Source organism: Antedon bifida, chromosome 3 (assembly GCF_963402885.1).
Source record: "Antedon bifida chromosome 3, ecAntBifi1.1, whole genome shotgun sequence".
Taxonomy (NCBI): Eukaryota; Metazoa; Echinodermata; class Crinoidea; order Comatulida; family Antedonidae; genus Antedon; species Antedon bifida.
The window spans coordinates 9,302,230-9,326,887 of record NC_136228.1 but is presented as its reverse complement, the minus strand read 5'-3'; the positions used below and the strand labels follow the sequence as shown (position 1 = coordinate 9,326,887).

Below are 24,658 nucleotides of genomic sequence, written 5' to 3'. Positions count from 1 at the left end.
ATTTAGCTAAAAAATGACCCTTTTCTCACACAAATTGCAAGAAAAGGTTTTTTTGATGAAATGTGTTCTTTAGACCCTACTAAACACATTTATCAACGTTAGGACATTTTTCGACAACGGGAAGTAGCCTAATTTGCATAATTAAAAATGGCGGCCATTTTTAATAACGTACTCTGTATCTTGGAAACCGCTAGTCACAGATACTTAATTATGGTGTTAAAATTGTTAGAATATATGTTTTTATATTCACTTTAATGAAAAAGTTTGTCCAAAAATGAATGGAAGTGCTATTTCTAACATTATTGACCTTTGACCTTGATTTATCATATCTCAGCAACCACTAATCGGAGATATACAAATTAGGGCTTAAATTGTTCAGAAACTACACATTTATATCCAGTCTAATGGCATGTTTTTACAAAAAATGGCGGATTCTAACATTATTGACCTTTGACCTTGATTTATCATATCTTAGCAACCACTAATCTGAGAGACACACAATATGGCTCAAACTGTTCAGAAACTACATATTTATATTTAGTCTAATGGCATGTTTTTACAAAAAATGGCCGATTCTAACATTATTGACCTTTGAACTTTGCACTACATAAAATCGCATAACTTTGAAAATATTGTACATATGAAATTATTTTTAGTGTCAAATTGTTCAGAACATACATGTTTCTATAGAGTCCAATGACACATTTTGTCCAATAATGGCCTATTGTATGGTTAATAACATTTGAACTATATTTGAAAAGGATTTAAACCCGGAATCTTCTTCATGTGGACATCCATTAGAACATGTGAGTTGGCACTCTAAAATGTAAGAGTTGCAACGTTGACTTATTATGTTTAGTTTAAAGTAGGCCATGGTACATTACATTTTTTATAAGCATAAACTATTGCATTCATCCATAAACTGCCTACAAGTTTACACGTTTGTTTATTTTATTTCTTATCGTCTTCGCAGCTGAAGCTGAATTACAAGATATTTATATTAAAAGCATTAAAATTGATGGTTAAAAAATGGTAAAAATTAAACCACATAGAAACATGGTACATACACAATACATTCACGTAAAAAAAATACAAAAACAAATTATAAAAGGTTAAAAACTATACACCACTAGTAGTCATACTGTATATGGTTATTGAAATAAATAAATAAACTGAGGTTTTTACTGTATACGGCGAAAATATTGCAAGTGGTGGTCAGCCTAACTATGAGTCTCGATAGCCAATTAATTAAACTAAACTAAATATGTTGCATTAATATCGATCTTTTAAAATTCCAGTTGTCAACAATGCGTCTAGTAGTAGAAAAGGCCTTCTTAATAAATAAGACTATGTTTCAACCTAAAAGAATGCCCTGAAGAGTGATGCTATCCTTAACAAAATATAAACTAAATAATCTTTAGAAATTTGTTTGTTGAATATGCTATGTAATGCCAATTTAATTTGATCAAAAAATAAATTACTAACTTGAAAAAAACTTTAATAAACCTGCAAAATGGCATGGCCTATTTAAAGTATGTACAATATATCATAAAAAAAGCCTACCTCTTTGTTGGCTCTGTTAATAGTGTCAACATCAACTTTTTCCTGAGTAAGATGTAAGACCTAATAATTTAAAATGTATTAATAATCTAAACCTATAATGTATGTAGTCTAATATTTTTTTTTAAAGTGAATATTTTCAGTAACTAAATTAAATCAACTGGTTACATGCACTTTAAATTACCACCATATTCTAAACAAGTAGTGCCAAATCACATGTTCTAATGAATGCCTACATGAAGAAGATTCCGGGTTTAAAAATCATTTTCAAATATAGTTCAAATGTTAATAACCATACAATAGGTCATTATTGGACATAATGTGTCATTGAACTCTATAGAAACATGTATGTTCTGTACAATTTGACACTAAAAATAATTTCATGTGTACAATATTTTCAAAGTTATGCGATTTTATGTAGTGCAAAGTTCAAAGGTCAATAATGTTAGAATCGGCCATTTTTTGTAAAAACATGCCATTAGACTAAATATAAATATGTAGTTTCTGAACAGTTTGAGCCATATTGTGTGTCTCTCAGATTAGTGGTTGCTAAGATATGATAAATCAAGGTCAAAGGTCAATAATGTTAGAATCCGCCATTTTTTGTAAAAACATGCCATTAGACTGGATATAAATGTGTAGTTTCTGAACAATTTAAGCCCTAATTTGTCTATCTCCGATTAGCGGTTGCTGAGATATGATAAATCAAGGTCAAAGGTCAATAATGTTAGAAATAGCACTTCCATTCATTTTTGGACAAACTTTTTCATTAAAGTGAATATAAAAACATATATTCTAACGATTTTAACACCATAATTAAGTATCTGTGACTAGCGGTTTCCAAGATACATAGTACGTTATTAAAAATGGCCGCCATTTTTAATTATGCAAATTAGGCTACTTCCCGTTGTCGAAAAATGTCCTAACGTTGATAAATGTGTTCAGTAGGGTCTACAGAACACATTTCATCAAAAAAACCTTTTCTTGCAATTTTTGTGAGTTAAAAGTCTAAATCCCATGGACTACCACCTCTCACGATGCTCTTTGATCGGCCGCCGTAACTTAACATCGCGCTCATTGTGATAAATTTCTGTTTTTATTTTTGGGGTTAGTGTAGCCTACTCTGTGCATACTAATATACACACAAATATGTCACACAAATAAAATATTGAACCTCTAAAAAAAGGGCACCCTTAAAATTTAGGGGGGGTCCGGACCCCGTGGACCCCCCCTCTGGATCCGCCCCAGGGCCTATGTCAGATTAGTTTGTTTATAGAAAGGAATCCAAATATGTCGTATGTATTACTCCAGAACATGGTTGTAATAACACAACAACCGAAACATCGAGAAATTCTCAGCTTCACTCTATTTAATTATGTACCACAAAACAAATATCTCAATATATAATTTTGATATTGAAAATGTGTGTAGTTTGTCTTGTAGGCCTATATGCTTTAATTGTAGAATGTAATTTTTTTTTGTTTATTTCTGTGCTCTGTTCTGGGTTGACCAACTAGCAGGTGTTTAGCACCTGTTTGGTCTTTCCTTGACCACTTTTATATTTGTTTTGTCTTCTTTGTATTGTATATGGCAGAAAATTGAATAAATAAATAGATATATATTATTTTCAAAATCTTTATTTACAAACATACTTTATGTTATTTGTACAAAATATATACATGTATTAATTTTAATACAATAATACTCTTATGAAATATTATTCTATGTTAATACAGCATAGAGATGATTGACCCATCGATATAAATTAAAATGACTGAACAATGTCTTTCATGTAGTTTCTGCAACTTTGTGTATTTTGTTTATTCTTGTGATGATCTCCACTTCTCTTTCACGTAGCTTTCTAGTGACGTCAATCTTTAAATGAAATAAATGAAGGTTGTATAGATTATAAGTAGACAGAAGAATGTTTTTACTAAATAGTAAGTACAAGGCGAGCTGAGTTTATTTACACAGCATCCTACTGTATAACTTTAAAATACTGTAGCTCTTGGGCTTATTCATAGTTCTAGTGGTGAATAAGACTTACAAAAAATGGAGGTCTAGTATACATTTATGGCCCATGTGCAACTTAAAGAACCAAGGACATCTTTTACCCCTGAGTTCTGTTGATGTTATGGCAGTTATGGGAGGCCCTTTATATCCTGTTTGCCTGCACACAATCCCGACAATATAGCATTATTTGAGCTGAAATAGGGATTATCACCTCAAGAACCAAGTACATTTGAGAATACTAATTGTGAGGAACATGGTTATTTCCATTAATATATTTATTCATGTGCCATCAATGGATACTGAAAGTGACTTTCTGAAAACAATAAACTGACCTGTAAGTTTCCAAACATTTCTGCAGACACAATATCAAACATTCGTTTGACATCGTCAGCTGTGACGTCATTTAAAGGATCAACCTCCACTTGGACTTTCAGCACTGTAAAAGAATTCATAACAAATCTACATAAAACCTACTACATGGGGCATATTCTGAAGGTTTATTATTTTGTGGAAATAAACAACCTGAATTAAACAAAGTATAAGAAATCATGCCAATAACATAGTACTATGACTCAAAATAACAAGAGGCAAGCCATTATTCAACGTTTCGATCTTTATTTGATCATCAGGAATGATGATGATCAAATAAAGATGATTATCAAATAAAGATAAAAAAATTTAATCATTACTTGCCAAAACAAATTTTGCGTTTACCTGCCAAAATTATTTTACTGCAGTTACTGTAGAAAGTAATTTTTTACTGCAATAATGCATTTAAATTTTTGAGTCAGTTATTGCAATAAACCATGTGTATGTATAAACAGATTAAAGTGTTACTGCAGTAACTGCAGCAGTTGAATAGTGTTGACACAGTCCTTAATTAAAATAAAAAGCACATAAGCCACATGAGCTTCTATAAATCCCATTTTTAAAACCTCAAAATGATCAAAGAAGGTGCAAGTTAAAATGAATAGCAACAATACCTTCTTCATCTTTTTTTTCTGTTAATTGTTCTTCATTTGGAGTTGCAGATTTTGCAAGTTCTTCATTTTCACTTTCGTCAAATGCTTCTGGTGGTGCAATATATTCATTATACATGTCCTCAACAAGGCCTTCATCAAGTGGAGCTGGGAAGGGGACATTAGCTGCGGGTAATGTTTCAACACAAAGCTGTAAACGAAAACACAATTTACTGTAGTGATAAAATAAAGAAAAAAGTGCTGCGATGCAATTCTCTCCATTGTTCATACACTAAACATTAAAGTATTTTACCTCTGTACCAATAATTTCTTCTTTCCTTTGACCGTGAAACATGAATTCGTACATTCTATGATGTTGAAATAACCTAATGGAGATTAGTAATGAAATTTGATAAACAATACGATATTGATATGAATGGCAATACACTATTTTGTATTCAGTATGCACAGGAAGAAAAAGTTTCCTTCTTCTCCTTCCATTTAGGAGCAAACTTCATAGTTGAAGGTTACTGCTCCACTGGCTATAGCTGTTGCAATTCCACTTTTTTTCATACAGTGTGTGGTGTATACAAAATTAAATAAATTTTATGTACAATCCCTTTCGTCTAGTCTCCGAGAGATCACCATCCGCATCTATCGCTATCACGATCTTTCCTAGGTAGCAAAATAAAGGAAGAGGGTACACATTTACCCCACCACAGTCCTTCAGGTGTCCAGCGAGCAATGTCGAGACAGGGGTCTACCATGGCTACCAAATATCTTTACTTACGAGCTCTTAATATAGTCAGATATCTTGATTGCTTGCTCAACATCTAAAAAATCAAGACCACCTGACGCCTCAACACTGTCTGCTCCTATACCAACCATCATGGACTTTAAATCTGATATATTTTCTGATAACGAGTAGTTCTTATCTACGGTTATTGAAAAAGAAAAAAACATTTCTTAATTAATTTAAAAAGCATTTAAACTTAAAAAGTGTGCTTTGGAATTTTCAATTTGTATCATGAATTGTAACCATATTAATTTTTAATCTGAATATTTATTGTTAATACATCATTAGTTGGGGATACTTTCACATGTTTTTAAAGTTTTATATCTATATTTTGTTCAATGTATTTTTTATATATCCGAGGGTCACCGCTGCTTACAGTGACAGTGATTTAGTTTTTGTTTGGGGTGACCTATGGCATGTCCTTAGCTGTTATTCATTATGCTCATGTTTTATTCTTGTTCCTTATTGTACAGGCCTACATGAAATGAAATCAACAGAACTACCATATTTGGTACTGTACCTTTAATATTTTCAAGCAGCCTATTTAACACTGTGATGAATGCTGACAGTTGTTGTGATGTGAAACCCTCTTCTTTGGCCCACCAAAACCCAACTGTGTAATAGTCAAGTAGAATTGCATCCTGAGGGTCAGTCGATGAATTTGTTAATTCCAAGATGACGGCTAATTTTCTGAAAAGATATTGAAAACATCTACATTTTTACAGGCTTTTGTTCATGATGATGACAATGTTGAATTCAATCAACTATAAATTTATTCTCATATTTTCATTGAAATATCATCTTAGTTAGAGAACATAAAACTTAAAAATTAATATAAAATTACATATTCATAAAATATAATTCAATTCAAGTTTATTTAAAACATTTAATATTAATATAAATTAATGTCAGAAATTTATAACCAATAAAAACAACTAGGCCTACTCTAAATACTAGTATGGATTGATAGGCTAGGTATGTCCTGACTACTGGCCTAGGCTATTCCTAGATACACATAGAGCCTATGGACGACTGCGCTTACTTCTCAACATCTTCTACTGTCATATCTTGAAGAGCTTGTGTCTGTGAGTTTGACAAGATCTTCCATGCAAGAGATCCTTCTTTTTCCAGATTTCTGGCCTCTTCATCCTATTTTAATAAAGACAACATCCACTTTATTATAAAGTTTATAACATTAATTGAGACAACCACTCACTTTATAAATATTGTTTGTATTGCTGTTGAATAGTTGTTTTATAAAGCGGATGTATCTTTTTAGTAGGCCGTAGTAGTACATATGGTGGATAGAGGCATGCATGATCACTAGGCCTAATAGGTTTAGATCTAATTGTACCCTAAGCTAGGCCCCAACATGCCTTCTTTGCATTCGAAAATGCTCGGGCCAAAGAGTGTTTTGACCGCCTCACTCAATTGAATAACATAAACACAACCCGAAAACGGAAAAGGCAGGCCTAGCATATCGCTTAAATTTAAGCTATTGTTGTTGATTTTTAAAAAACATAAATATACACAATCATACACTCAACGTCTTCCAGTTTATATCTTTATATGCGTCTTGCCCTTTCCCCATAATTTGAATAGTAGCGTGTGATGTTTTGCCTTTCTTTCCTGACCCTTTGACTGTTGTGTTCGCCATTTTAAAGTTGCTATGGAGTTTTGAAATATCGCCCTCATCGGTACAAAATACACGAACTTTTTCTGTTTTGATGTTGCGCGCGTGTGTGCAAAGGTAAATACAATTAAGTTGTCAAATGATATAGGCCTAAACAATTTATTACCCGAAACATGTTGTGAACTTTGTTTTATTGATGTAGTTTTTAATATATTTGATTTTGATTTACCAAGTTAATAGGCATATTAGTATTATAAAACTAATAAAGCAATCGTATAGTGTGGATAGTAATTAGTTATCCGCTTGGTATACCAAGCGGATAACTCCTTGTAATTGTATGAGATCAATATTTTTTTTCTGTATTATTAGTTATCCGCTTGGTATACCAAGCGGATAACTCCTTGTAATTGTATGAGATCAATATTTTTTTTCTGTATTATTAGTTATCCGCTTGGTAGAGCGGATAACTCCTTGTTATTGTATGGGATCAATATTTTTTTTCTGTATTATTCTTGGATCCTTCCTTCCTTTTTGTGATTCGCGTTTCTCTAAAATGTGTAAACATAACATTTCATAACTTTGACAACATATGGGCATTTACGTGAAGTTGTGCACCTCCTATTTTTGAATGACGTCATAGTTGCGCAACGTGACTTACGCGCAATTTTATGAATTTCAATGATTGATTATAGATTAAAAACCAAAAGTCATTTAGTATTGACACTTTGACAAAATTTAAGTCATATCAGGGGCAAACTTTCTACGGATTAAAAATGGCATGTTTCACAAGAAGTTACGCGCGCACGCGCATTTAAAATTTCAAAATGCGCAAAATTAATTTCTAATCAACTTTTTATGCGTTTCTGGTCATTTTGAGCATGTCAAAAATTCCCACGGGCGCGCAATTTTTTACGCACGCGGTGCGCACGTAGCGTTAAAAACATATTTTTTTCTCTTGAATTATATTTTTCAAGTCTTTCCTAGTAATTTTGAAAACAATTTAGACCTTTTCCAGTTTAAATAACGCCATACGAACACGTTGAATTAGACAATTCGTGCGCGTTTTTTATGAAAAAGCTTAAAAAATCGTCAAAATTATGTCTTTTTTTAAACAGTCATAGTTTCTAAAGTAAACCGTGAACCGTTTATTTTTATTACAAAATCTAGAAGTTGATGAGTTGTAGATATCGGATCATGCATCGATAAGGCTAAAAAAACATTGTGACGTCATCGTATGGCCACACGAATGTAAAATATAGGATTTTTGTCTCTTTCGTTATTGCTCATCACATTCAATGGAGCGCATCACGCTTATCTGTATTCCTTTTTCTCCTAAATTTATATATTGTGTAGGTCAATCAACTTTCTTTAGCATGAGATAAAAATATTTTAATTTTTATGACGTCATCATGCCTAAAAATTTTAATTACGTGGGTCATTAATTTCATCTTTACAGTAAATTTTAATCTGTAATAGCTCGTAAGAATAAAATGTGATAATCACGATTAAAACGTTTTCTGGAAGCTATTGGATTGTAGATACGAATTCATGTAAACATTTTGCCAATCGGATGTTGTGACGTCATCATATGGCCAGTTGAATAAAAAAAGTCGTATTTTCATATTTTGCGTAATAGTTCATCACATTTAAAGGGGGGTTCTGGGTTTAAAATTGCTTTTAAATATCGTTTATTTATTAAATAAAAAATATTATAACAATATAGACATGTCAGAATGAAGAAGTAATAACGAGAAATTAAAAAAATTAAATTTTATATACATTTTAGGGTAAATTCATGGAAAGTCTGTTTTTCAGCAGCTTAGGGAAGCTCATTAATATTCATGAGATATTCACAAAATCACGTCATCAGTGGATTCCAAACTCGCGACGTCAAGCTTGTACGTTGTGTTTGTCAACTTGCATCTCTAGCTCTCTCCCCTGTCATCAAACGACGACCACCCGATCATTGTGAAATACATTTTTTGTAGATTTTCTAAGCTAGGCCTAAAGTGTAATAATAACAGTAGTAGCATATATTTATTTGACATTTAATGAAATACAAAATTTACTAGTACAGATTTACGGAGTCATAAATTATACTATTTTTATACCTCGAATAGTACAGATCGTATATCGGCTTCACGTACTAGGCTAGGCCTAGCCTAAATCATTTTATTCATGGGTGAGAGCCATTTCTGACTAGGGATTCCATGCCACGATGGCTACGTTAAAACATTGGGGCCATCATGGGCCTAGCTAGCCTACTACTAAACGATTGGCCCATAAATAACAAAACTCAGTGGATTCCAAACCCATCCTATCAACCAAACTCCTAAACAATCTAAGCCTAAAACGTTCTACAAAATCGGCTGTAAATATTGAGGCAAAACGAGGTCCGATCGCCTTCCGCACGTATGGTGTCCCGATCGTCTAATACGTAGGCCTAAAATAGGCCTAGTTACTCTCCAAAAAAGCGGATACTGCATCAAGCAAGTAGACCAGGTAGTAGGAAGGAGACCTAGCCGATCCGGCCCAGTTAAAAATTGAGCTAGCTAGTGTAGTAGACCCTATGCGAATTGATACTACCAGGCCTTTTACTATAGGCTACACTTTTTAAAATTAGCAATACTTATGTTTACAAATATTCCAACTCTCTCATTCGAGCTATATTATCTATACCATTCCGGTAGGTCGAGTCGACCTTCAATCAAATACTGTACATCGTTCATGTTGTGATTATAGACGGGGTATACTCGACCCGACCAGTTTGGTATTGTATATTGTATCTGCTTATCACGTGACGATGCCAGGCATGGGCAGAGAGTGAGCACATGTATCGTCGTCGCGCTCTCCTCGCTCAGGAATGTATACGTTACGCTTCATTGATTTTGAAAGCTTTCCCTAAGTCAGTGCGAAAATCGGCAAACGTAAAGTGCAAACATATCTAATTTTTCACTGTTTTGGTGGATTATCATAAAAAATTGACTTTATAAATGGGAAGACCGACTAAAATTACATCAGATAAGTATAATTTTACAAAAGTAATTGATATGGTTAATGATAACGAGTCGTCGGAAGATTGACCATTTCACGAATTTCCTATTCTGTAACCACAGTGTGATTTTGCCGTAGCTGCACTTGTTATCTGGCCTCATTTCACAGCCTTCGTTCTGCTTCACTGGGCGCTTATATAAATTGAAACTTTTACCGTTCAAGAGAAAAACAAATATATTTTACATTTTTTGCTATTCATTTTAAACCCGGAACCCCCCTTTAAAAGGGTGCGCATCTATATTTTACGTATTCAAATTTCTTCTACACGTTAATATGTTGTTCCTGAGATAATTTCCTCCAGAAATTGCTATTTAAGTGTTTCATTTTGATACCGTCGCCATGTTAAAAATTGGAATAAATGGCGGGTCCCGTAATTTCACCTATTCTACACCGTATGTAATATGTCATACAGATTATACTCTTTGCATGTATATACTATATGACACAAATTGACAGAATTCAGCACTAACAGCATATCATATTCTTCAGTTCTTGTCATAATGCCATAATCTTTATCTGTGTGCAATATTCCAACGTATGACGTGCACGTGGCGTTTGTCGTTGTGCGGATAACTAACTCGTCAAAGTGACGAGTTTCATGTCTAGTTCTTCTTTCCTTCCTTCCTTTTTGTGAGTCGTGTTTCTCTAAAATGTGTAAACATAACATTTCATAACTTTGACAACATATGGGCATTTACGTGAAGTTGTGCACCTCCTATTTTTGAATGACGTCATAGTTGCGCAACGTGACTTACGCGCAATTTTATGAATTTCAATGATTGATCATAGATTAAAAACCAAAAGTCATTTAGTATTGACACTTTGACAAAATTTAAGTCATATCAGGGGCAAACTTTCTACGGATTAAAAATGGCATGTTTCACAAGAAGTTACGCGCGCACGCGCATTTAAAATTTCAAAATGCGCAAAATTAATTTCTAATCAACTTTTTACGCGTTTCTTGTCATTTTGAGCATGTCAAAAATTCCCACAGGCGCGCAATTTTTTACGCGCGCGGTGCGTACGTAGCGTTAAAAACATATTTTTTTCTCTTGAATTATATTTTTCAAGCCTTTCCTAGTAATTTTGAAAACAATTTAGACCTTTTTCAGTTTAAATAACGCCATACGAACACGTTGAATTAGACAATTTGTGCGCGTTTTTTATGAAAAAGCTTAAAAAATCGTCAAAATTATGTCTTTTTTTAAACAGTCATAGTTTCTAAAGTAAACCGTTAACCGTTTATTTTTATTACAAAATCTAGAAGTTGATGAGTTGTAGATATCGGATCATGCATCAATAAGGCTAAAAAAACATTGTGACGTCATCGTATGGCCACACGAATGTAAAATATAGGATTTTTGTCTCTTTCGTTATTGCTCATCACATTCAATGGAGCGCATCACGCTTATCTGTATTCCTTTTTCTCCTACATTTATATATTGTGTAGGTCAATCAACTTTCTTTAGCATGAGATAAAAATATTTTAATTTTTATGACGTCATCATGCCTAAAAATTTTAATTACGTGGGTCATTAATTTCATCTTTACAGTAAATTTTAATCTGTAATAGCTCGTAAGAATAAAATGTGATAATCACGATTAAAACGTTTTCTGGAAGCTATTGGATTGTAGATACGAATTCATGTAAACATTTTGCCAATCGGATGTTGTGACGTCATCATATGGCCAGTTGAATAAAAAAAGTTGTATTTTCATATTTTGCGTAATAGTTCATCACATTTAAAAGGGTGCGCATCTATATTTTACGTATTCAAATTTCTTCTACACGTTAATATGTTGTTCCTGAGATAATTTCCTTCTGAAATTGCTATCTAAGTGTTTCATTTTGATACCGTCGCCATGTTAAAAATTGGAATAAATGGCGGGTCCCGTAATTTCACCTATTCTACACTGTATGTAATATGTATACAGCTTATACTGTTTGCATGTATATACTATATGACACAAAATTGACAGAATTCAGCACTAACAGCATATCATATTCTTCAGTTCTTGTCATAATGCCATAAACTTTATCTGTGTGCAATATTCCAACGTATGACGTGCACGTGGCGTTTGTCGTGGTGCGGATAACTAACTCGTCAAAGTGACGAGTTTCATGTCTAGTTCTTCTTTCCTTCCTTCCTTTTTGTGAGTCGTGTTCCTCTAAAATGTGTAAACATAACATTTCATAACTTTGACAACATATGGGCATTTACGTGAAGTTGTGCACCTCCTATTTTTGAATGACGTCATAGTTGCGCAACGTGACTTATGCGCAATTTTATGAATTTCAATGATTGATCATAGATTAAAAACCAAAAGTCATTTAGTATTGACACTTTGACAAAATTTAAGTCATATCAGGGGCAAACTTTCTACGGATTAAAAATGGCATGTTTGACAAGAAGTTACGCGCGCACGCGCATTTAAAATTTCAAAATGCGCAAAATTAATTTCTAATCAACTTTTTACGCGTTTCTTGTCATTTTGAGCATGTCAAAAATTCCCACGGGCGCGCAATTTTTTATGCGCGCGGTGCGCACATAGCGTTAAAAACATATTTTTTTCTCTTGAATTATATTTTTCAAGCCTTTCCCAGTGATTTTGAAAACAATTTAGACCTTTTCCAGTTTAAATAACGCCATACGAACACGTTGAATTAGACAATTCGTGCGCGTTTTTTATGAAAAAGCTTAAAAAATCGTCAAAATTATGTCTTTTTTTAAACAGTCATAGTTTCTAAAGTAAACCGTTAACCGTTTATTTTTATTACAAAATCTAGAAGTTGATGAGTTGTAGATATCGGATCATGCATCAATAAGGCTAAAAAAACATTGTGACGTCATCGTATGGCCACACGAATGTAAAATATAGGATTTTTGTCTTTTTCGTTATTGCTCATCACATTCAATGGAGCGCATCGCGCTTATCTGTATTCCTTTTTCTCCTACATTTATATATTGTGTAGGTCAATCAACTTTCTTTAGCATGAGATAAAAATATTTTAATTTTTATGACGTCATCATGCCTAAAAATTTTAATTACGTGGGTCATTAATTTCATCTTTACAGTAAATTTTAATCTGTAATAGCTCGTAAGAATAAAATGTGATAATCACGATTAAAACGTTTTCTGGAAGCTATTGGATTGTAGATACGAATTCATGTAAACATTTTGCCAATCGGATGTTGTGACGTCATCATATGGCCAGTTGAATAAAAAAAGTCGTATTTTCATATTTTGCGTAATAGTTCATCACATTTAAAAGGGTGCGCATCTATATTTTACGTATTCAAATTTCTTCTACACGTTAATATGTTGTTCCTGAGATAATTTCCTTCTGAAATTGCTATCTAAGTGTTTCATTTTGATACCGTCGCCATGTTAAAAATTGGAATAAATGGCGGGTCCCGTAATTTCACCTATTCTACACTGTATGTAATATGTATACAGCTTATACTGTTTGCATGTATATACTATATGACACAAAATTCAGCACTAACAGCATGTCATATTCTTCAGTTCTTGTCATAATGCCATAATCTTTATCTGTGTGCAATATTCCAACGTATGACGTGCACGTGGCGTTTGTCGTGGTGCGGATAACTAACTCGTCAAAGTGACGAGTTTCATGTCTAGTTATTAAATGTTTGTTAAGCATAAGGGTAAAAATTTAAAAAAATCAATGCTCAAGCGTACTATTGTCATTGCATAGTCCTTTGAAGTTTTTTTCGATTTAGGCCTATGAGGCAACGTTGCAATAGAAGCCCGTCTCTTGGTCTTGTTTAGATCACCAAGCTGAAAAGAAATAAATCAAATACAGTTAAAGACAATAATCCATAATATACAAATAATGAATGTTTATGAGTGGAATGGTACAAATAATGCCATGAGGTGAATGATGACAGGTTATATTTCAACGAGACGAAGCCGAGCTGGATTTTACGTTCAGAAACACAGTACCTGTCGATCGGCTAGTGGTGAGATGGTTGAAGACGTTCTTCTCAGCCGCCTTGATTTAGACATCGTCTGAAATGGCTTTTTGCAAACATATAAAACAAAATTAGTATAAATAATAAAGTATTTATTTATTATTATTTTACCACGAACAAAGACATGATTGTGTGGTCTTTATTGTCTGTCATAGTTTTCTTGATGACGGCAAAACAGCAAAAACAGATGAATAAATAAACACTTGTACTGTAGTCTAGAAAATCGGAGAAAAACAGCGAATCAGACTACCGAAGGACCGAAATAATGTGTCATCGTAGTCGGCATGATGAGATGGGATATTTAATGTTAGCTCCATTATCGTATCCCGCCTTTTTTCAAAAAATGCTAAATAACTTTTTTAAACCTTGTTCGGTCGTACTGTATTTGATGAAAACATACAAAAGCATACATTAAATTACCATTAGCCGAGTGTGATCGTAAACTGCCTACAAACGTTTGAAAGTGCATTATGAAATATCAAAAACCTACTTATAACCGTCCTATATTATACAATTGCACTTATCTGTTCAAACAATGTTTGCTTGATTATTGACAACATTTCTACAAATGACAATGTTGCCAAGTAAATATAATCATATCTCGGTAACGTGGATATTCGTCGCCCTAATGACGAACAGGTTCAGTCACTATTATTTGTTCTGGCCATTAAAAAACGATAAACGTACACACTGTAAGCTTACTGATGATGAATTGTTGTTCATGATAATGCTATACTCAATATTTTAGATCGCAGCATATTAGTATAACAGACACACTATAGCATACCTGGAAAATGTATAACATTTCTATTTCTATTTATTTCCACAATATTTTATTTCTTTAATTATTCGTTACTGGGTAACCTTTTCAGTAAAAAAACTGTTCTCCCAGAGGGCCCAGTTATACACAAATCACAGTAAAAAAACTATAAAACAATGAATAAAATCCCCCCACCACCCATCCCACGTTCAAATTATCCACCATCAGTATTCCAGATCCGAGTCCCCATAAAAATAATTCTTCTTCTATATAATATAACTGAACCTGGTAGAATAATTATGAACATCTTGTGGATGGTGTAACAAAAACATAATTACAATACACAATAACATTTATATGATAAAATAATTAATTAGTTAATAAATAAACTTGCATACAAACATCCTGAAACGGCCAGAGAACTTGTTACAATAAGATAATGTATGTATAAAAAGAGGAAAATGTGATAATATGCAGAACAAAACTCTTTAAAAAAAATGTATGTAAACAGATGATGAAAACAAACATTGTTAATATAATAATATGTATAGAAATAAAAGTGGGATGAACCCACATAAGATTTAAAAAAATAAGATAAAAAAGAACAGGTTTTAAAAAGTATAAAGAAACGTATGTTTTTTCTCGAAAATCAAATCCTATCACACACTTATGGTTATCAGGCCTACAGCGCGTAGCACACATACACACCCAAAGATGTATTATTAAAAGTCAGCACAAGTATAATACCTAAATATTACAAAACACATTTAATTATCTCAATAGAATTTACACGTTATAACTATAATGTTTAAACTAAGAATTGATTTACCGATCACAATATTCTTAAATCTTAATACAGGCCTATATTATCAATACTGTACACATAATCCTTCCCAAGAATAATGGTAAGGACGGCCTACAGCAGAGAGGATACAGTTTGAAGAGAAAAAAACAACTTACTTTACAAAATAAAAAACACTGTGTGATTCCTGCGGAAAATCTTCTAAATCCTGCTGAAAATCATATAAATGGAGGCCTTACATCGAATATTAAAACGAATTATAGGCCTAAAGAGACATGGCGTGAGTTGGCAGCAATCACAGACACAAACATAATGAACTACGGACTATTAAACATTCTTATCAACCACTCCATTAAAACAGGTGTAACGGTGTCATACGTCGTTCAGACATGATTTAAGAACAATGAACAATCAATGCTCTCAATCTCAAACCGCTGTATTTATATTGATCTGTTGACGTATACTTAATAACCACCCGTTCAGTGCATATGATGTCTGATTTTACATGATGAGAGAATTATGCTAAGCAACAGCCATATACATATGATTATGATGTTGTTAAGTACATCTATCGACCAAAAGTTGTTTAAAGGACAACTTGACCGAGGCGATATTCTTAATCTCGCGATTGTTCTGAAATCATATGTACATCCCTCATACGTTGTAAAAATATGGTTCTCGGTAAAGTTGTCCTTAAAGCATGAAACATGGTAACAATAAAAAAGCATTTAAAAAAAAAATTGTTATTATGCATCTTGGGGTTTAGAATATTGTTTATAAAATGCAATGCATGGATCCTCTGCTAATATATTCACATGCTTCTATGCCTAAACGAATCAAATGTATACTTTTAATTTAAAAATACTCGTGTATCGGATTTGTATTTCCCCCCAAAAACATGAAAAATAAAGATTAATAAAATCAGACTTTGTGAATATATTATTTTGTAGTATATAATAAAGTTAATCACTTCCGTAAAATAATACATTAGCTGGCAGCCAATTTGACTAGTTTTGCCTTAAATTACGGTTTTTAGGTATATACTTTTTTTTCCCGATCCAATTTTTGGTCAAAGTGGAACTAACTATTAGGTGACATTAAAATGACATTAAAAAAAAAGAATTATTTTTTCAGGGGACAATACATCTTTAAATGTAGTCAAACAGTAGTTTGCTTGTTGCTAGATGAGTCAATAACTTGCGCATCTGGACTTTCATGGGCTATCCTGAATCTCCTTGTCTTTTCACCCTTTTTTTTAAAGATTGTAATGTTTTTTCGTGCCATTTTTAATTGAAATATTTTTGGGGTGGTGTCCTCGCCGGGCCCTAATAAATTTGTGTAGGCACAATTTACTGACCATTTCCTCTCTCCCCGCATTGGGTTTCGGGGAGGAGCTGCAAACGAAATTATCATCAGTGAAGCTTATGAATTTATTATTCACAAGTCAAGAACTCGCGCATGCTCTCTAATTATTATGACATCTAACAATTCAGTTTATGAAGACGTTTTTTCGTGAGTTAGGGTCATCATACTTGCAGTGTATGTGGAGCATCTCAATTACATATCATAAACACAATCAACTCATTTTTTTTAAACATTACTTAAAATAATCTATTCCAAATATCAACAAAAAGAAGTCAATGTAATTAAATTTTTATAACAGTTATAGATTATTTATTATTTCAGTTCTGTGATTCAATAACATATTAATTGATTTTAATAAATTGTCATCTCAATATTGATTTTAAGTTTATATGTCTACTTTCAATTAGTTTTGATGCTATACTTACATCAATGTATTTGTCTTTAGTCCTGAAAATAAATATTAAATATTTAATTTATTAATGATGTCCGGGGATTGGAAGGGATTCCAAGTGCAAACAGTGAGGACAATCAGTTGGTTGAAAAGCCTCCATTCAAACCAGGCCTGTTGTCTCCCAATAAAAGATTACAAAATCCACCATTACACTGATCTAGTTCTTCTGGTTGTAAGCAGCATCTAGAGAAAGTGCTGAAGAACACCCGATGCTCAAGGAGTCCCGAGAAGGAATTCCATTTTTTTTTCATATAAAAGTGTACACAATAGCTACCTCAAACCATTGTGGGTATTTTCATTATCACAATCAGTAAAAATTATTTCACAAACTTTCAATGTGGCATTGGCCATATAGTACACAACATCTGGCCGTACCCATGGTAACTATAATACACACCACAACAAAATACCTAAGGAGGATTCAATTAAACACAAAATAAATGTCTTCATGATTGCCTATTTGTATCTTGGTATGCTATGGTATAATATCACCACAAAGCCTTACACAGTCATGCCACATACTTCAGAGTACTACAGTTCCATACCGTAATCTCTATATTGACATTTTTCATCTTATTATGTAACGGCGATATTTTAAAATCAATAATTAAAATATTATATAGATAATTGTACTTTTATTCCTTAGAAAGATCAAGAACAGCTCGAACCATTTCTCCTACGCCGTCATGAATCTCGTGCACTTTCGTCTCACACATGTAAGCTGGCGTAGTAACGACTTTATTAGCCTCGTCTACATGGATCTCGGATACGTTCTTGTTTATATGTTTTGCTCCCATCTCTTGCACTGCTCCGGCAGTGCCTGCGTATGGAAAGCGCCCACCATCATCTTTGTCCTGTCCAACTGTCACCTCACATCCAGGGATTAACTTTGCTGCCAACACTGGAGCAATGCAACACAAACTAAAAATATATATAAACATAAGGGATCATACCAATATATGACACTCGCATTTTTTAAATTATATTTTTAATATCTTTTTAATGTTTGCCTGTACTCAAAAGATGTAAAATAGCAAAAGATGGCTTACTTGAATTTGTATATAAATAAATAATTGTTAATCTTAATGAATAATAATAATTATAATAACTCAGTATATTTTTGTAAACTTTTTAAATTTCTATAATCATTTTTTATTTAATTGTCATTGTTGTGTATTGTAAATCACATGTTTGCCCTCTGGGATTGTTGTGGTTTTTTTTATATATCGAATAAATAAAAATAAATAAATTATTCTACTGTGGCAGTAATTGTAGTTAGTAACTTCATATTTTTTACTGCAATGCTTAACATATATTTTAGTTTTAATGTAGATGTAGTTTATGAGGCAGTCACTGAAAAAATGTATGTATGATTATAACGAAAATCTTGCTAAATACATAGACAGGTTTAAATGGTAAACAAAGTGAAGCTTACCTAGTCAAATAATTTGGACACATTTTATTCTACCCTTAATAATTGTAACGGTAGTCGTGTCGAGGGCCAAGACAATAACGATGGCACAAAATATTCAATGTACAAAATATAATATCAAAAGTAAGATTAATAAACAATGTGAAACGTAGTGATTCTGACTGATGTTATAGTCTCAAGAATCAATACCTGAACTAACTAACTTAACTACAAAACATATATTTATATTAGGGGACAGGAAGGATGACTAATTAAATGGTACCACATCCTGATTGACTTTCCTTGGAAGACCCACCTCAGGAATGTAGTTTTCCAAGTTAAGTAGGCATCAGGGAGAATAAGGGGTGAATAGCCTGTGTGACTAATAGGGTTTGGTCCCACCATGTTACAATAATATACAGTATAAAACAAAGGATTTGTTTTGTCTATATATTTTGTTTGTAAACAATCTAATTTAATTAGATGAAATTATTCAATAAGAGAATATTAATCATTACCCCAATGGCTTCTTGGCTGCAACAAAATCTTTAATGACTTTTTCAACTGTGGGATCTATCTTACACTTAGCACCGTCAACAGCATATGTAGACCTAGATTAAGAAAAAACACAACAGACTTATTAAATCAATATTTCTTATACAACTGAACCGTTATTAGGAGGACACCCTAATAGGGGAGTTTCCCCTGAATAGGAGTTGACTGTAGTGTTAAAGCATATTGCTCCTTGGTTGTTTCCAGAAAAGTGTCCCCTGAATAGGGGTTGGCTGTAGTGTAAAACATAATTTCCATTCATTCATTTCACATTAAATGTCCCCTCAACAGGGGTGTTCCAATGGAGGGTTTCTACTGCTGTATATATATTTAGGTAAATCTGTCAGATGTCTTGAAACCTTGCATTATTTAGGAAATAAACAATTTCCAAATATATCTTCACATTTTTTTTTTACCCAGTATCTTGGTTAAGTTTTACCAAATAGTATCTTCAGTAATTTAGCTGTAGCTTACAATTTAGCTATTACATTTGTACTAGCTTTATACCCCTGTAAAAATGTATACTACAGTAGGTTTAAACCATTCTACCATTTTGTGTGAAATTGGCCAGAAATAAACCCAGTACCCATTTTATCTATTAGAATAGCAAAGATGAGTAGTTATAAGCAAAGCTTACAAGTTTTTGGCAGCACCAAATCCACCCGGGAAGATGACTGCATCGTGATTATTAACGTCAAGTGTCGACAGAGCAGCAATCTTTCCACGTGCAATTCTTGCCGATTCCACCAAAACATTCCTGAAACAAAATATGTATTTGTATCAACGGAGTCTGGCAAAAATAGAAAGACAATTAATGCAGCAACTATACAACGTCAGGCTAGGTATATAGCTAGCGTACGATGTTCGTACGTTACCGATGTTTACCAGCTAGGCCTACAAAACTAAGCCTAGCTAGGCTAGGCCTAAAGACCGTCCACGAGAGGTCATTCGCCGCAAGCTACTTAGGTAGTGCATTGTTTCTCACTTTTTATCATAATTTACCATAAAACGTACATTTAAGACAAGGAATGACCCGGTTTAATGTTTTTAAAGTAATATATATGTATTATTTTTACAAAGCGTCACAAATTGTAGGGAAGGTGTCTTTAAGAGCTGGATGTTCTAGTTTTACAGCCATGCATTGCAAATAAAAAATATGAATATATTAAAAATTAAAATTGTGTTGTGAGGCTATCTACTTAATCGTGTTGTGGTATCATTCATAAAAATTTTTGTTCGTAGCATTTTTACCTCCTTTTGGGGTTGTTGTGTAAAAAAACTCTACTAACCTGGTCTCTTTGGTAGGCTCTCCCTTAGTATGATCAATCACATGCATCTGTTGCTTGTCGGGGGCAAACATAGCAACATTGGCATCACTCCGGCTGAGATGAACCAGCACTCTATGTAAAGAAATGTATGAAGCGTTATGATACTGTTTGAGAGAAAGCATTGTTCGTTATACAATTTTTGCTAATAATGCCCTCAAAATATCAAGAAATTCTCATTATTGGTAGGTACAGTAGAATTGGGATGTAATGTTGTACCCTTACAATTTATAATACAGGCCAGTATATAATATGTGAAAATACATCACGCATTGCATAATAAATATATTCACATTGAGTATATACTGTATATATTCTTGTTATTTCCAAAAATACTGACCAATTTGACATCTCTTGGCCCGTATCCGGATATTCACCCCCTGGACATTTACCCCCGGAAAACTACCCCCCGGACAACCACCACCTGGACAACTACCCCCTCAGGACAACTACCCCTTTAGGACAACTACCCCCGGACAACTACCCCCTTAGGACAACAACCCTAACCTTATCCTAAGGGGGTAGTTGTCCTAAGGGGGTAGTTGTCCGAGGGGTAGTTTTCCGGGGGGTTGTTATCCTAAGGGGGTAGTTGTCCGGGGAGTAGTTGTCCTAAGGGGGTAGTTGTCCGGGTGGTAAACATCCGGGGGGTAACTGTCTAGGGGGTAGGTGTCCTAGAACCCTCTTGGCCAAATGGCGAAATTGTAAAAAACATGTCAAAAGTATTGCTTAAAGAAGTGTAAGAATTATAAAAAGTAAAAAACAAAAGAAACAGTCAAAAACACATCAAAAGTAAAAAATTGCAAGAGCAGTCGAAAGTCAGCATGGAAGGTAAAAAGTATTGTAATCGATAAAAAGTATTGTAATCGATTTTGCACCTTGGCCTATTACAACCCATCACAAAGAAAAAAAAAAACACATACGCAGAGGCTTCATGGACTTCAGTTCCATCGTAGACACCTGATCCCGAGAAAACCTAATCAATTAGAAACAAGATTTTGATAAAAAACATAAAATAAAAGGTAGGCCTAGTCACTACAAACTGTTACTAGGTGGCTATGTCCTAATCCTACATTACAAATGTTGGTGACTTTCAGAGTTACTTAAGGAGAGCATAATTTTAGTGCTGTACCGTTGGAAAGTATATTAAATGAAAAATAAAATTGTTTTTAAATAATCATGATAGCTTTAGTATTCACTGAGCTATTGCAGCTTATTACAGTATAAACTGTACTACGGTTCAGTTTTTTTTTCTGTCAATTTCGATTTTGTATTCGTCACCATATAATAAAATGTTGACAATGAATGGATAAAAAGATATTGACTATAAAATTTGGTATCATTGGAAAAAACAATTTTTTTTTAATATATAAAATTCATTTTTGCATTGTGACAGATAGGATCGCTCCAATTGACATTGTCGTTAGCATCCACCTAGACTAGAGCAGGGTTGTGCGAACATATTATGGACAGTATACATTAAGCCATTGAGGACACAGAATTGTTGGACTATGGTACTATATAAAACAAGAAATATTTCTTACAAAAAACGCCGCTCGACATTTTAAAATTAATCATTGTTCTTTCGATTAATTTATGATTAAGTATTAAAAAGATGTCTTTTAATCGCAAAGATACAAACAAATCACAGATACTTCTTTAATTATGAATCACATGCCCATTTTTCCCCTAGTTAATTGTATACACAGCATTTGAAAGAAGACATGTGTACCTTTCCAACAATGTATTATTTGCCAACAAATAATTAAAAATGGCATTTAAAAATGGTCAATTTTGAACTTTAATGTGCTGTAGCCTGTTTGTGTGTGACCTCAACCTGAACTGTAGGCATGCAACTGAATACCCTCTAGAGACAACGTGACTTCAAGGTGATACAAGTGAAAATTCTTCCACAATCTGTTGATTCGCGTCTTGCCAATCAAAGGGCAAGAATCCAAAATCGTTCAACCATGAGCCCTCATAGACTCTCTTTTCCCAGACGTTTTTTGGGTCCAGCAGCTGGGACCTATAAATAATAGTCGAGTTTGCAAATTCGCAAAACTGTCAGCCTTAGATACTAAAGCTACCGTAAGGAAACAGCTTATTAATGAATATGTCCTCATGGGGACATGGCGTGAAAATAACTGAAAATTTCCTCAATTTGAGGATGAATATTTTTAAAAAGTATGTTTTCCTCCTTTAAACATTTGTTACAATTTTTTTGTTTTTAATATGCCATTTTTTATTTTATTTTCCATATTTTTAGGGGACAATAAATCTCGTCTCGACATTTCACTGGGTTTTTTGTTGTAAATGTTACTTTAGCTGCATACGATGCAAAAACATTTTTTTGTTGTTTTTTCCAATTTCTCAACAAGATGATCTGCGACCCTTTCATTTCAAAATTTGGCCCACACACAGCCTTGACATAATTTGCGAAACCTCAGTCTACAGACATAGTAGAGACTTCCTAGAGGCTAGGCGCCTAGACATGATGTTAGGCCTACTCTCTATCTAACTAGGGCCGCCTAGACCTACAGAACAGGCTTGGCCTTTTTTGTGGCTTGATGCCCGGTCGGAGAGCAATACCTGCTCGGCAATGTATATGCCAATCCCTTTTTTTTTAATATGTTAATCAATTGGATTGGTCTTACCACAGCGACTCTCGCCTGGCTATGGAGATCTCTTGATCCAGACATACTACAAGAACTGCTGCGTAATACGTGTATATACAAAGGTTTTGTCCAAATTTGTAGGCGAGACAGCATGTTACTCTTAGTAGGCCTAACCTTCTATCACAGCAGTCAAAAACAGTGTGTGCTGCAACGGGATAAAACGCTCGAGCGAAAGCCAACTCGAGCGTACTTTCAAATATATGGAACGCAATCAGTGCCTTATTCTTAAAGTTCTAAAGTTACACATACAACCAAACTTGGTAGTATACAAGAGTGATTACGGATGGTCTGAGAAAGGTCATATAAATGGTTAGATGAATAAAACATTTTGGAGCAAAAATATGTCTCTATTTCTGCTGAAAAAGTAAAAACAAAACACAAAGAAAACCGGTTTTGTTAATAACAAAGATCACGGGTCATAAAGGTCGGGTCATAAACTCTAGTGTGCTTTATTGGAGTAAAATGATCCAGATCCAGATCCAGATCACGTTGCAGCTCATTTTTTACTCAAAATAAAACCGGGTTTGGTTGGTGATTGTTTGTGGTTGATTGTGAATGACGTCATTATTATCTATTGAAATTTAAAGATTCGATCAAATCAATTACAAATTAATCAAAAACGTCTCCAACTATACCGGTTAAATCACCACCAATCCACCAATGCTTAAAGTATACTTTTAAACAAATTGGCCAAATGAAAGATTCATAAAAAAATATTAATGAATATAAAAAAATTATTCATAAATCATATATTTAAATTATTATTATGTGCCTTATGTTAAAGGGTATTAAGTAGTACAGTTGGTATGATGTAGACAATTGAACTCAAATTGAGTTCATATTGATGGTTATAGTTGGTAGGTAATGTAATATCAACTATATTAGCAGTGCCATATGTCATACTATTAGCAAAGTTATTATACAACAAGTGGCACTTTTAGGTTAAAACTTAACCTGACATTCCACCGGTAAACTAAAAAAGCGATAACAATGTTGGCTTTCTGAGCCTCTTCCGCAACGACCACCACCACCTTTCCCCATGGACCTGAGGGTGTCCGTTTAATATACAACTGTGCTATTCTGTGATGTATCATTATTTTGTTGTTTTTTTTAAATTAAAAACATTTTGTTTGTGATTCTAACAACTCAGGAAACAGTCTTCCATACCATATGGATGTTTAATAAACACTTTAGTTGATGGTACTACTTCAATGGAATGTTTAGGCTAGAATAAGACCAGGAAAAAACACAAAATATGTGCTCCGAATGCTATATAAACAGCGGCAAAAATGGGAACTGCAGTAGTT

General features: G+C 33.5%; 2 protein-coding genes and 1 long non-coding RNA gene across 3 annotated transcripts; all 3 read right to left on the bottom strand.

Annotated features, from left to right (window-relative positions):
* Positions 1-3,209: 3,209 nt before the first annotated feature.
* LOC144837556 (ciliary-associated calcium-binding coiled-coil protein 1-like) lies at positions 3,210-6,990 on the bottom strand. Its single transcript, XM_078692728.1, has 8 exons — positions 6,869-6,990; positions 6,371-6,477; positions 5,849-6,018; positions 5,323-5,467; positions 4,846-4,918; positions 4,557-4,743; positions 3,906-4,009; positions 3,210-3,435 (listed from the first exon to the last, which is right to left on the bottom strand). Exons 1-8 carry the CDS (start codon positions 6,983-6,985, stop codon positions 3,349-3,351), a joined length of 990 nt encoding a protein of 329 aa, XP_078548854.1. The 5' UTR covers positions 6,986-6,990; the 3' UTR covers positions 3,210-3,348.
* A 6,729-nt stretch (positions 6,991-13,719) lies between these two features.
* Positions 13,720-16,458, bottom strand: LOC144838570 (uncharacterized). Its single transcript, XR_013611658.1, has 3 exons — positions 15,734-16,458; positions 13,985-14,059; positions 13,720-13,819 (listed from the first exon to the last, which is right to left on the bottom strand). It is a non-coding gene; the product is annotated as an uncharacterized LOC144838570 (long non-coding RNA).
* Positions 16,459-17,232: 774 nt separating this feature from the next.
* LOC144837069 (ES1 protein homolog, mitochondrial-like) lies at positions 17,233-23,525 on the bottom strand. The gene is made up of 6 exons (XM_078692060.1): positions 23,331-23,525; positions 21,600-21,652; positions 20,644-20,754; positions 19,992-20,111; positions 19,321-19,413; positions 17,233-18,312 (listed from the first exon to the last, which is right to left on the bottom strand). The coding sequence occupies exons 1-6, from the start codon at positions 23,442-23,444 to the stop codon at positions 18,027-18,029; spliced, it is 777 nt and encodes a 258-aa protein (XP_078548186.1). The 5' UTR covers positions 23,445-23,525; the 3' UTR covers positions 17,233-18,026.
* Between the last annotated feature and the right edge of the window lie 1,133 nt (positions 23,526-24,658).

Coding starts and splice junctions, on each gene's coding strand:
- LOC144837556 (XM_078692728.1), bottom strand. CDS start 6,985: ATGGCGAACACAACAGTCAAAGGGTCAGGAAAGAAAGGCAAAACATCA. Junction 6,478..6,868: donor TAAACTGGAAGACGTTGAGT/GTATGATTGTGT, acceptor TTATTAAAATAG/GATGAAGAGGCCAGAAATCT. Junction 6,019..6,370: donor ACAGTAGAAGATGTTGAGAA/GTAAGCGCAGTC, acceptor ATATCTTTTCAG/AAAATTAGCCGTCATCTTGG.
- LOC144837069 (XM_078692060.1), bottom strand. CDS start 23,444: ATGCTGTCTCGCCTACAAATTTGGACAAAACCTTTGTATATACACGTA. Junction 21,653..23,330: donor GCCAGGCGAGAGTCGCTGTG/GTAAGACCAATC, acceptor CTAATTGATTAG/GTTTTCTCGGGATCAGGTGT. Junction 20,755..21,599: donor GAAGTCCATGAAGCCTCTGC/GTATGTGTTTTT, acceptor TTCTTTACATAG/AGTGCTGGTTCATCTCAGCC.